The 13,290-nt window shown below is 38.0% G+C and overlaps 1 protein-coding gene across 1 annotated transcript in view; it reads left to right on the top strand.

Annotated features, from left to right (window-relative positions):
- OSBPL10 (oxysterol binding protein like 10) overlaps window positions 1-13,290 on the top strand; it is a 121,908-nt gene that overhangs the window by 33,117 nt on the left and 75,501 nt on the right. The window contains exons 2-3 of the mRNA XM_075083299.1: window positions 2,256-2,431; window positions 4,130-4,209. Of these exons, the coding sequence (XP_074939400.1) occupies window positions 2,256-2,431; window positions 4,130-4,209 (256 nt within the window). The remainder of the gene's footprint in view (window positions 1-2,255; window positions 2,432-4,129; window positions 4,210-13,290) is intronic.

Raw genomic sequence — 13,290 nt, 5'->3', positions numbered from 1 at the left:
TACTGAAAGGAGGCTTTCTATTTGTTTAGTGAGGGAAGGAATGCAGAGGCACTTATGGGAGATGTGGGAGGTGGACTCAGGGCACAAATGAGGGTTAGTGATGCACTGGCTTAAAATAATTTGACAGGGGTTGTTAATCTGTGAATTATTTTAAAGAGATTTTGATCTTTGTTCTGGTGTGGAGGTGGTAGCAGTAGAGTTATGGATAAATGTGGCGAAGGAAGGTTGCCCAAGCAAAATGTCTGAAGCTTTGTAAATCTTAGGCAATGACTGCTTGCATCATGTCCAGGTTTGTGTGGCGTGAATAGAGATGAGTGCAAGAACACCAAGAACCTCAGTGGGCTGTGAAGACAATCCTGGAAATATTCTATGATGGGAGAGGTTAGAGGTGTTCTGCATGTGAGAATACTGAAACAGGGCCAAGACAAAATGTCATTTTCAAAACAGTGCAGCAACTTGAGCAAATTTGGGATATACAAAGCTACAGAAGTCTGAATAATCACAGTTTCTGAAATATTACACACAAATTCATGTGACCTATGCTAATCCTATCTAGAGGGACAATAGGAAATAATATGCATTTCAAATGTCCACGTTAGTGGCAATAGCCAGATTGTAAGGGCTGTTTTTTAATAGAAGATAAGAGGGTAACCTGCATTTGTTTTATCTTCACTCTGGTCAGTTGCGAGTATTAACAGACTGGCCATATGAGCCAAGAAGTTGCTGTCTCCTCTTGGCAAAGAGTTAGTGTTAAATAGTTGTTTTGTGTAAGCATACGTGATTTCCACAAGCAAATGGAATTTAAAGTCTGTGCTGTTGTGAAAGATAGGTTTATTTGGAGGGAAAAAGAGGAAAGTGTGTTTCCTGCACTTGAGACTGACACACTTAAGTTCGAAACACCTTCACTTTTATGTAGTGCACTTGGACAATGCAATTAGTTTATTTTTGTTTGTATGGTCTTGCAGTCCTAGCACTTGGTTTATTGTGGAATGGCTTGTGTTTGTCAAAACTGAGTGAATGGAGACTGAAGTAGGGTAGAGAAGGGTGTTTTGTCTTTCGTGAGAGGAGCCTGTTGTGCCTTCCTGTCCCCACAGAGCTATACTGGAACAAAATTTTAGCATCCTACAAACAACAAATGTTATTTGGCTTAGTAAGTTTAAATATTAAGAACTGGTTTATTTTGAATCCATTCATTTCTACATGTTCTCTGGTTTTACTGAAGCATTTAAGCATTTTCTTTATGTTTCAACTTCCTGAGGCTTTCCTCAGAATCCTGCAAAAACAATCCAAGAATAACCAATTTAGGAATTAGATAATCATCAAACTCAAGTACCTTCCATTTCTAACTTATGATTTATTTCTCTAGTCCATCAGTTTTGTCACACAGGAAAATAAAGTCCTGGAAAAGTTTTTAGGCAGACTTACTACTCTTGCTCTTCCTTCCCTCTCACCTATCTGTGCTTCCCTTCCTCTTTTTTCCCTCAATGTACCGTGATTCTGAAAAACTTTTTTTTTTAAAAAAACCTTTGTGGTTACTGGATTTTCACTGGCTGAGTATTTCCTGATCCTAAATATATGATCAGCAGTAAAAATGTTTTTTCCTTGTTAGAATTTGTTAACAGAATGACCACATAGGATTTAGACTTTACTTCTCTGTCCTCCTAACTGTTTTCTTATACGAGGGTGTCCATACTTCCTACCTAGTACTTACTGGGAACTGAATGTTCAATTGCCTTGGCCAGTTTTCAAAATTACACTGGACACCTGAATTTGAAATATTACCGCAAAGATGAAAATACCTTGGCATCTTTAATTGTGCTGATCCCTCTGCACAAACAGTGTCACCTTTTCAAAAGACTAGCTGTGGGGAATTAGAATGTCTTTGAAGGTTATAAATGGAAAAGGAAAAAAAAAAAAGGGGGAGGGAACAAAAAACTCCAAAACAAGCAGTCTTCTGCTTCTTCAGTGGAAACTCTTAGATTGAAAACACTTTCCTTGATTTTGTGTTGTATGTGAACCTCACCGTTAATCTGAAAGAAAAATGAGTAAAATAATAGCTCACACATACCCTTAAAAAAACAAACCTAATGACCAAAATAACAGTACCTTACAAAATTGAGTTATTACAAAAATTACTTTAACCTCATTTGTTTGTTTATGATTTTGATTTAAGATCAGTCTGTGCTCTTATTTGAGTAAATGTGTGGAAAAACTTTTTAACAGAAATACTATACAATTGCGATTTCTTTGAACAGGTACTTTGTGCTGGACTTTGAGACGGGGATTCTGCAGTATTTCGTGAATGAACAAAGTAAAAACCAGAAGCCACGAGGAACCTTGTCTTTAGCTGGAGCTATAATATCACCCAGTGACGAAGTGCCACACATGTTGGTGGTCTACTCTGCTAATGGAGAGATGTATAAGTTGAGAGGTACAGTGCTGCTTAAAGTGCCGGCTGAGTGATTCTTCTCTCCCATTCTGCTTCCGTGCCTCTTCTCTCATATCGTGTTTTTCTTTACTTCCCTATACTGTCAGAAAGTAGTGGTTATACAGATTTAGTGTTACCTGCTATATTATAAAACACAGTGGAACAGTAATTTGGAGTTAAATATGTGTGAATTTACAATATATAGACTTTCAGGCCTGGAAGATAGCTCAAGATGCCTACTATAAGCTGTTATTGTTCCATTTTGATTGTACAGTATATCTTGTTTGCTTCCTAAGGAAGAGAAAGCTGCTTTCGTTGCTGTCCACAGTATAGCATTTAATTTCTTATATCGTTCTCCCCTGCCACCATCCTGCAGATATGTGCAGTAATGAATCTGCTGATAGGCTAGAGAATGGAAAAATGCCAGTGGAAGGCTGCTAAGTTACTCTGTTCTTGTCAGTCTTGGGGCGGGGGGCGGGAAGGAAGGCAGTATACTGATTGTAAGGGATTTTCAGTATGGCTGATTAATCTGGATACTTTCCTATCGATCTAGTTTATCAGAAAATAAACTGATATTTTTAAAAAAGTGACATGTAATGCAGTGTGACAGAAGTTTAAAATCATGTTAGTTTTATTCTGACCACAGTTTATCAGTTGGCTAGCAGGACAGGGTATGTGGGACTGCTCCGTGGTACAGTGTGTTCCTGTTGTATATGCAGCACTGAAACACAAGAACAAACCAGGGAGAGTTTCTGTTGAAATGTTTGGAACATGCACAGCTAGAAATCGTGAACACTTCTGACTTCATTATCATGCTTTGCCAATCACTTGAGGTTATAAAATACTTGCAATATGCTGCTTTTAATTTAATGAGATCTGTGAATTTGATTCAAAGCAGTAAATCATTTTTATGGTGGGTCAATAACCATTGAGATACTTAATAGCAGAGGAAGTAAGAGAAAATATTTACTGAAATTATCCACTCAATATTGGTATTCTTAATTAGGATTACTGTAGTAGTGGTTTGTTTTTTAAAAAAAACAAACCAAAACCAACCAACAAAAAACCCGAAGACAAACCTCTCTTAAATATATTTATTAATGTTATATTCATATTAATATAATGTATGCTAATACTATTAAACAGGAGCCATCTGGTATAGACTGCAGACAATCTTTTCAATAATTTAAAAGCTGTTTTTAAAAGATGTATGGGGGAAATAGTGGTTTTCTTTCTTGTGTCTTTTAAGTTGCATGTGAATGCAGGTTTAAAGAGAGATTTTGTTGAACTACATTAAAAGAGAAGTACTTAAGTATCTGGGGAACTGGTAGCTTGTCCGGTAGCTGATTGACAACCTGAGTGTAGAGGTTTTACTGATTTAAATTCTATGGTGTGGCCCTTATCCTTCCCAGAGACAGACAAGTCATCTTGAGGCAATTTTGCTTTTAATAACACTTGGAGGAGATAACCATTAGGAAGGCTCTTAAGCTTATCTCTTCCAACTGGCTACAGCATCTTAAGTTGAGGTTTAGATGTGTTGTACTGAAGAAGTTACACATACTTAAGTAGCATAAATTACAATTTATAGTATATCCTAACAAATAAATTATCCTTCCCCCTCCTACTCCGTCACGTTCTCTTATGCAAAAAAAGAGTATGGGTTTATGTGTGATTCCCTGCATTTTCTTGTTTCTGTTGTAGCTGCTGATGCAAAGGAGAAACAATACTGGATAACTCAGCTTCGATCCTGTGCCAAACATCACAAGGAAGGTAATTCTAAGGTAAATAACTAAAAGGGAGAATACCTATTATGTTTTAAGTGGATAGGTAAAGAACAGCATGATCTAGATGATAAACTGGCTGCTGTAGTTAGTGGGTTGATGTTTAGTGGTTTATGAATGAAAGCAGTAAGTTGTCATTCCTCATGAACTGGAGCAGATTTAAATCAATTGGGCAATCTTAATAAATAAACATTGTTCTATTTATAAGACATTAATCAAGTATGTTTTGGATGCTGTCAATACATGGTTAATTGAGTGGCTGGATCAACAGTTATTAACAAATACCTGTGTGATGTCCTGATAAGTATTTAAAAGTGTTAACTGAGAGTAGTTTTATTTTATTTTATAAGGTTTAGTGGCTCCTATTATAGAAACTTCAGCTAGATGTTAGTAGTGGTCAGTCTTCAACTTCTTTAGCAAATCTGAAAGAGGTCATCATATGAAGATTTATGTTATTTATTTCTCTTTGGAAGTGATGTCAGAATTTTTTTCCTCAAACAGATAAGTATTTTGGAGAAGCAAAAAACTGTTTGGACTTTAAAAATAGAAAAATGATTGGTCGAGGGTGTCCCCTGCCTCCCAATAGAAATTACATGAATCTGTTTAAGTTAGAATGCACTTTGAAAGTGGGAGGTATTAAAAACCCTATTAGAAATAAATGATTATTGTATGTATTTTATGTATGTTTTTGGTGTTAATACTAATTCACAAAAAAGGGTACTGTTCTTCAATCTTTTAAGTACTTCTGTTGGTATCTTTGCAAGAATGAAAAAGATTTGCTTTTCTCATGACTAATTGTTTGCTATATTAAAAAAAAAGCATTTACCTTCAAGCAGAAAGGATTCCTCCCTGCCCCAACATGTTGAGAGTATCAGTCTTATGTTAACTACAGTCAAAGTCATGATCTTGAATATCTCTGAAAGCTGGACTTTGAAAAGGCAAACGGTATTTTGAGGAGACTGGTGTTCATTGGAGTGTGTGAAATAAAACAAAGCCAACTTTTTTTTTCTTCTTTGAGTGATGTGGACTTGTCAGGAAGCAATTATGGTATAATTAAAACCCTTTTTGAGGGCGAATGAGTAACTTCAGTGTTTCATTACTCTTTCAGTTTTTATGCATGACAATTAAATGTGGTCTTTATATAGCTGTGGCCCAGTACTATTCAGAAAGGTGTGCCTCTGCTTGGTCGGAATACTCTTAGAGTTGCTGTTGATTTGCAGTTCAGGGGCTTCCTGTGCTAGATAAAGATGGTAACTTTTCATACTCCATTGCCATCAATGAATTATTCCTCAGTAAATTTTCTGGTCACTTCTTAAACTCATTTAAATGTTTAGCATCTACAACGTATTGTGATGAGGTAATAGAACTGTTATTCAGTATATGTGATATTATAGACTTGTGCCATGGGAAATAAATTCTTATGCTGCTTCTCTCTATTCTTTGCTAAAATTTCTTAATACTGGATTTGTTTTGCCTGCTTCTGATAAAAAATTCTGTAGAGGTGTCTATTTTAATACCAAAAACTCATTCCAGAGTGGCAGTTGAAGCTGATCTTTGTGTAAATGAATTTTGGATGATTTTTCCTCCTTAGGTAAAAACTGTTGTGCTTAGTAATAATTTACATTCAGAATTTCTCATATTGCCTCTCCATGTTGAGCTCCTGCAGTAGTAGTATCTAGGTATTGTGATAGGGTCTAAATTAATTAGTATGTCAACAGAAAAATCTTGGCATTACCAACAGTGATCCAAAAAAAGCAAACAGAATTTTAGGAATCGTCTGGAAAGGAGCAGAGGAGAAAAGGGAAAATACTTAGACTGCTGTAACCCTGTCAAATACTTATCTTGGATACTTTTATCGGTTCCCTTCTGTTTCTGAAATGGAAACATTGGAATGAGGGAAAGTACTTTTCATAACTTTTGTTGTTATTCTGTACAGAATGAACTCTGTGTGATGAAACTTGACTACACTGGAGTCTTTTTTGTGATGATGGGAAGGGAAAGGGCAAATCAGGGAAGTGTAGTGTTAATAACTGTTCTGGAGTGGCTGAATAGGAAGTATTTGCTAGCTGCTAATACTGGCATGGGGAAGCCTCAAAGAAAATGAGCTGAAAACATGTTAAAAATAAAAGGAGATGAATAAAAACTGGGATATTTTGGATGCCAAAAGTGTATATAGATCTGAAAAGTATTTGAAAGGTGAAATGTTTTTAGAAAGTCTTGACTAAGTGAGTGGGAAGCTATTAAATATAAAGACAGTGTCTGTCCCAAAGATCTAACATGAAACTTGTAGAAACAGGAAGGTCTTGGAATGGGGAGCATCCCTCTACACTTGTTTGTGTACTCTTGCATGGTGCCTTACCACTGCTGTGGCTTTTTTCTGGTTCCTAGGCTCATCATACAAGAAAATAAAAGGATTTCCTTGACTGAGGGGTGGTGGCCATACTGAGGAACCGAACAAAAGATTATTTCAAACAGCAGGAGGAGGGTTCTTGCATTTTTTCTTGGAAGAATGATGAGTTACAGAAATTTGGCATAGGGATGCTGGAGTATAGATACCTTTTGGTTGGTACAGCCAGTCATAAATTTTAATTAGCCAGGATCCATTTAGTATAAAATAGAAATGCTGAAGAAAACTAAAATACATTCCTCAGTTCTGTTTTACAAGTCTACATCTAAAATTGGACTAGGTCCTGTTTCACTTGACATGTTTGTTAGCGACAGACTCTTAATTCTCCACTTTTGTAAGCCACAGAGCAAATAAAGGATTTTTATCTTATGTATTTTTAAGCTTAACAGTCCAGAAAATAAAACGTAGGGAATTTATGTGCTTCAGAGGAGACCACTGATGACTGCTTCTCACTCCAGAAGTACTTGAAGCAATGTCATGCTTACCTGTTCCTAGGAACTTTTCTTCTGACAAGTTTTGTCTCTTGTTTGTCAATATACTTTTTTCCTTTTTCCCTTCCTATCTTCTCAGGCAGATTTCCCCTGACTTTAGCAATGCATATAGTGCTAACTTTGATTTCACCTACAAGTAAGTTTTAAAGCTTTTCTCTATGAAAGCAAGTGATCAAAAGCTTTAATGCTACAACGATTTGACTTTGGAGATCAGATATTGGTTACAAGGAAGTGATGCTTCACAGAGATTCCAGAAACAAGAAAAAAAAATGCATTTCTATAACTTCTTTTTCCTTTTCCTCAAAGTTTCTTTCTTCAAAACCACTGGCTTGTAGGAGGTAAGGGAAGCAAGAACTGCTGCATTTCTTTGTGATTTTTTTTTTTTAAATTTCTCTTGTAGATGAAGGTACTTTAATATAATAGTTATTAACATGGCAGTGAAAACATGCTCTTTAAAATATTTTAAATTTACATAAAATAGCATGCTGCTATTTTAGCCAGCTTACTGTTCCTTTTGTGTTGGGGTTAGGGACTGGAATTACACAGTGTTGTGGTTTAGCCCCAGCCGGCAACCAAGCACCATGCAGCCGCTCGCTCACTCCCCTCGAGCAGGATGAGGGAGAGAATCAAAAGGGTAAAAGTGAGAAAACTTGTGGGTTGAGATAAAGGCAGTTTAATAGGTAAAGCAAAACAGTAATAGTAATAATAATGTGAAAAGGAAAAGTAAAAGCTGTGTGTGCAAGCAAAGCAAAACAAGGAATTCATTCGCTCCTTCCCATGGGCAGGCAGGTGTTCAGCCATCTCCAGGAAAGCAGGGCTGCATCACAGGTAACAGTTACTTGGGAAGACAAACGTCAGCACTCCAAATGTCCCCCCCTTCCTTCTCCTTCCCCAGCTTTATATACTGAGCATGGTGTCATATGGTATGGAATATCCTGTTGGCCAGTTTGGGTCAGCTGCCTTGGCTGTGCCCCCTCCCAGCTTCTTGTGCACCCGGCCAGAGCATGGGAAGCTGGGAGAGTCCTTGACTAGTATAGGCACTACTTAGGGACACGTAGCTGCAACTTAACAACAATTAAAACATCCCTGTGCCATCAGCACTGTTTTCATACTAAATCCAAAAGGCAGCACTATACCAGCTACAGTGAAGAAAATTAACTCTATCACAGCCAAAACCAGCACACATAGGAAGGTCTGTAATGATGCAGAGAAGGGTACATGCTTGACGACTTCTTGCATAATTAAGAACTTGTCAAAAATCTGTATTTTTTTATTTTGTTAAAATGGTCCTACCATTGATAAGACTGTAATGATGTGATTCGTTATTCTACCAGCAGCAGGGCTGGGTCTCTCTCTTACCCCCCTCTCCCCATACTTTGAGGGCTGTAGTAAGTGATAACCGCAAATTGTCTGTGTCTCATAGTGCTGTCACAAACAGGGAGGTAGGTACTCGTGTGTTTTAAGCTCCTCAAGTTTGAACAGAATTCAAGCTCTGTCTTCTGCTGGGAACAGGCATCTTTCTGCATCTGAACAGTTGGAGTCTGGGTGTTTGCTCCCAACTTCTACAGCTTAAACTCACCTTTTTCACAGGAAGAATGAGAGGCAGAAAATTCTAGCTAGTTTTTAGGAGTCATACACTTGAGAAGGAGGTGGAATGGGAAGTGTAAAATACACAGTGAGGGGCGTGCTTTATGTTATGCAAGTGGGATGTAGGTTAACTGGAGAAAAATAATAGGATAACCAGGCAAGCAGTGGGAAGGTTCCCAAGAATACAAGTGAAGCAGCTCTTAGCTACAGGTCTTTAATATTGGAAAGAGAACACATTTTTTAAAATCCTGAATAGGTATTATTGGAAGTAGATTCATAGGAAAACATGAGAATTTCAAGAATGTTTTTCAAAGCTGAAGCTGTGTCACTGTTTCTATGAAATATTCACAGGAGAGCATTCCTTCCTCCTGCACTGGATCCAGATCAGCACTGGTTTCCTTTCTTTTTCAGAGCTACTGCCTGCTTCAGAAAGCTACTGTATGACTTGCTGTCTTTAAACCTTCAGTTGGTGACTGTAGTGATGGTGGAAATTAAGCAGAGCAGTGATTAAAAGAAAAAAAAAAAAAAAACTAGGAAAAAAAAGCTGTATACTAATGACTTAATTTAGTTGCATCCTAATGAATGGTCCAAAGGTGAGCTATGCAGCTAACAAGTGGATGTAACACAAGCCAAGCCTGTCACTTTGTTTCATTAAATTTTACATCTTAATGATAAAAAAAGCAGTTACAGGATAATTTTCTCTGGCAAATAATTCCCGTGCTGTAAGATAGTCTTAAAGTTCTTGGTATTCCCATACAAGTCTCATTTCCCTTAATTACTGATTGCTCAACCTCCACAGAATGCCAAATCACACTGTATTGGAAGGTGTCTTCTATGTCTGGATAGGATTGCTTTTTTTTTTAGACTATTCTAAGTGAATATTATTGTACAAGTTCTAATTAAAACATAAGTCAAATTGGAATTCAGTGGTATAAAAAGCTTCCAAGAAGAAGTAGGCTTATGCATAATTTTTGTGGTAACTTCCAAGAATAATTTTATATCCATAAATTGTCACAAGCTTGTTAGTTCTTGTGTTTCATAACCCTTTTTTCTTGTCTTTTTAATGATGATGTCTGTAAAGGCACTACTAAAAACAAACACAGGGGTTTTTATACCAATTCTTAATTCCAACATGTGGATCAGTTGCTGGATTGGCATATCACCCTTGTATTTCTCAGTGTGTATCAAAAATGCGGCAGAGAACAGAAACCTTTATCTTATGAAGTGCTTCTGTCTTAAATTATGCTCAGACTGTAACTTTCCGCTTACGTTTGTGCTAGAATAAGGAGGTAGACCCACCCTTGTTCAGGCTTCTGGTTTGGAGCTGCTAAAAATTGGATGATGTGGTTTCATAACTCATCTGCTCATTCCCTGCAGCTGTTAATGTCACGCCAATTCCCTTCCTTCTGCTGCCACCCCTTGTGTGGGCTCTGTTGTGTTTCTGGTCCTGCGGTAGCTTAGGCATCAGAAACAGAAAAAGCAGCATCCTACTAAAAAGGTCTTAGTTACCTGACCTGACTGAGGAATCGGATGAGCATTGACATAGGGGAAACTGGACTCTGCTTCCAGCAGCCCCTGGTGGTAAAGCCCTGCTCTCTTCTTCCTTTTGGATGGAGGACAGCTGAAATGAATCTGGCCAAACCCTAACCTTTCTCTGGTTTAGTCTGAGGCTTCATACATAAAACTGAGCCAACCTGATGACTGGATGCCTCTGTGAGGGACTGTCATCTCTTTCCCCTCAAGCAGTGCTCCTGGTGCCTGTTAAAACCATCATCCAACCCTTTGAAAAGGCAGTTTGGGGAGATAAATCAGCAGAAAATTCTGTATATGTGTCTATGTCGGTTTCTCTTCTGGTTTAACTCCCTGGAGTGGTGTTCCATGAGGTCAAATGGGCCTCAGAGCCAGCATGAAGAGATGGTGGAGAAAAAAGTCCAAACCTGCCCCTTTCAGTGGCAACTGCAGTAGCAGTTTAGCTGTAATGTGAAACAGCACCTGTAGTAATGCTGGAAAGTTTGAGGTCAACACTTTTATCAAATTGTTATGAGGCAGATGTGTAATTTTTCTCCACAGCTGGAAGAATGGCTATCATAGACCTTTGTGGCCCTTCTTCAGTTTTATCAGGTTTCTTATTGCTTTTAAATATCTAAATGGATTATTCACTGGGTATTTTTAACATCTGCATGATAACGGTTTCCATAAAGCCAGATTACTGAAAGTTTCAAGTGTGAGTGTTGTTTTTATTCTTTTATGCACATCAAACCTCTCTTCCTTTTGAGCAAGTTCGCTCTTCCTTCCTCTGGTATGATTGTCGCCTTCCTCTTCTCGTCTCTGACCTATAAAAGTCAACTAAAGAATGGTGCTTCCAATTAAAACATGCTTTGGAAGTCCTTACAGTGGTGAGGCTGAGAAGGAAGCAGTGCTTGGCTGTAGATATGTGTGTGTTTGACACCTTTTTTCCTCCCTTTGGAAGCTGCATGAAGGTAAGAGTTGCTCACAGCTCTCTGCTTTCAAAATCTTTCTACAGAAATGGAAAAAAAAATCTGTTTAGGACTGACCATGAACTTGCCCAAATGATTCTTGACAAAGAAAAGATTTTATGGTGGAACGACTATCATAGTCTCTTGCTTAAAAGCAGACACATGTATTGCCTTACTGAAGATGATGAAGCACTATAATCTGTCAGAAAAGTTAGTACTGTAGATAGTGCTTTACATAAATGTGCAAAGCATATCATAAGCTGGTCCCTTTGCAGTGCTGGAGTTTGGCTATTATGTAGATTCAGTCATTTGCATTTTAGTATTTGTGAATGATCATAATGTAAATTAAACAGATAGCTGTCCATATTTTTCTCTTTTCAGTGTCTGTTTACTTAGGATGCATTGGAAAAGAAGTAGATGGGAGTTAAAATACTGAATGGTGGTGTCTCAAAATCATAATTACTTTCTGATAGCATGTGACTTCTCATTGCCCTAAAGCTGCACGCAGGGATTGTTTCTGTGCTGTGTATATGCAGAGGAGTAAAGGAATGTTATGTCGGTATTTGTTATTCTGTAGAAAACATCTGTGGCATACTGCCTGTGAAAATGATGATTATCAGCCATAAACAGATATGACAATTCACTTCAGAAATTAGTTTATCGATCTCCGGAACGTTGCATTTACTTTACAAAATAAACGAAACTGCTTCTGGTAAATGGTGAAAAACACTTGAGCTTCTTTGTGAGCAGGAAGGGCAATCTCCAGGGATGATGAATCATGAAAACATTAGTATAGTTGGGAGTTACTACTCCACAATTACACTATTTTTAATTGTTAGGATTTTTGACATCCAAATGGAAGCATTCATCATACTGCTGCTTTATCTTGGAGGTGGACAGTCTACTAAAATAAAATTTTTAACCCAAACCTATGTTAGCTAAGCATACTTTAGCTAGCTTTAGGTCATAAAACCAAGATGAACATAAGTTACAAATTAATCTTTTATTAGCTTCTTTATTATTCTTTTATTAGTTTCATTTTATTAGCAGGCAAACAGTTGGAGCAATGGTAGAGTGTAGCCGCAGGAAAGGATATTTGTAATCCTTTTGGGATGCTTCAGCCTGTGGATTTCTTGACTCATTGGCACCATGCATTACTAATTGTTGAAGAGCTTATGTCTTCCTTTCATCAGACTTTTCACTATGTTTTTATTTATTTACTTGCAAACCAGAAAGCAGTAGGACCAAAGAAAATGAGATATGATAATAGTTAGAGGGGCAGATCAGTCATACGAGCAGTGCTAGAGGGAAGAGCAGGGTATTAGGAATAAAGATTCATCAGTTACTGTCATTGCTTTGATTTTCTGGAAAAGCGACTTTAATGACTGTTGTAGTATGATGTGCAATTAGAGTGCTTTTAGCTGTGGAAAACATCACATAGATTTTAACATTTTAACAAAATTGGAAAATTTTGATTTTTGCACAGCTGTGTATCAGTGCGAAAGAGATGCTTGTCATTCCCAGTGTTTAATCTGAAGAAGTTCTCCAAAGAGGAGCCAAGTACTTGGCTGGGACATAGGTGTTGACAGTGTGTTGTAAGATGCAGAAGCGCATAAGAGGCTGAGTGTGTAGTTCTTGGAGACGCCTTTTCTGGCAGTGGCAGGAAGAAGCTGTCAGAAGAAATTAGCTGCCACCTCTGCCTCCTTGGATGGCGTAGGCACAGTGCTCTGCTGCTTTTCTCTGTCGCACTGAAGAGTTGTGGTGGTTTAACCCCAGCCAGCAACTAAGCGCCACACAGCTGCTTGCTCACTCCCTGCCCCCGTGGGATGGGGGAGAGAATTGGAAGAGTAAACATGAGAAAACTCGTGGGTTGAGATAAGAACAGTTTAATAATTGAAATAAATTAGAGAAAACAGTAGTAGTAGTAGTAATAGTAATAATAAAAGCAAATGGTGCATGATACAGTTGCTCACCACCCACTGACCGATGCCCAGCCAGTCCCCAAACAGCTGTCGCTGCCCCCTGGCCCACCCTTCTCAACTTATATACTAAGCATGGTGTCAAAGGGTATGGGATATCCCTTTCGCCAGCTGGGGTCAGCTGTCCTGGTGGTGCTTTC

This window comes from Phalacrocorax aristotelis, chromosome 2, assembly GCF_949628215.1.
Source record: "Phalacrocorax aristotelis chromosome 2, bGulAri2.1, whole genome shotgun sequence".
NCBI lineage: Eukaryota > Metazoa > Chordata > Aves > Suliformes > Phalacrocoracidae > Phalacrocorax > Phalacrocorax aristotelis.
This window is presented reverse-complemented; position numbering and strand designations above follow the sequence as displayed.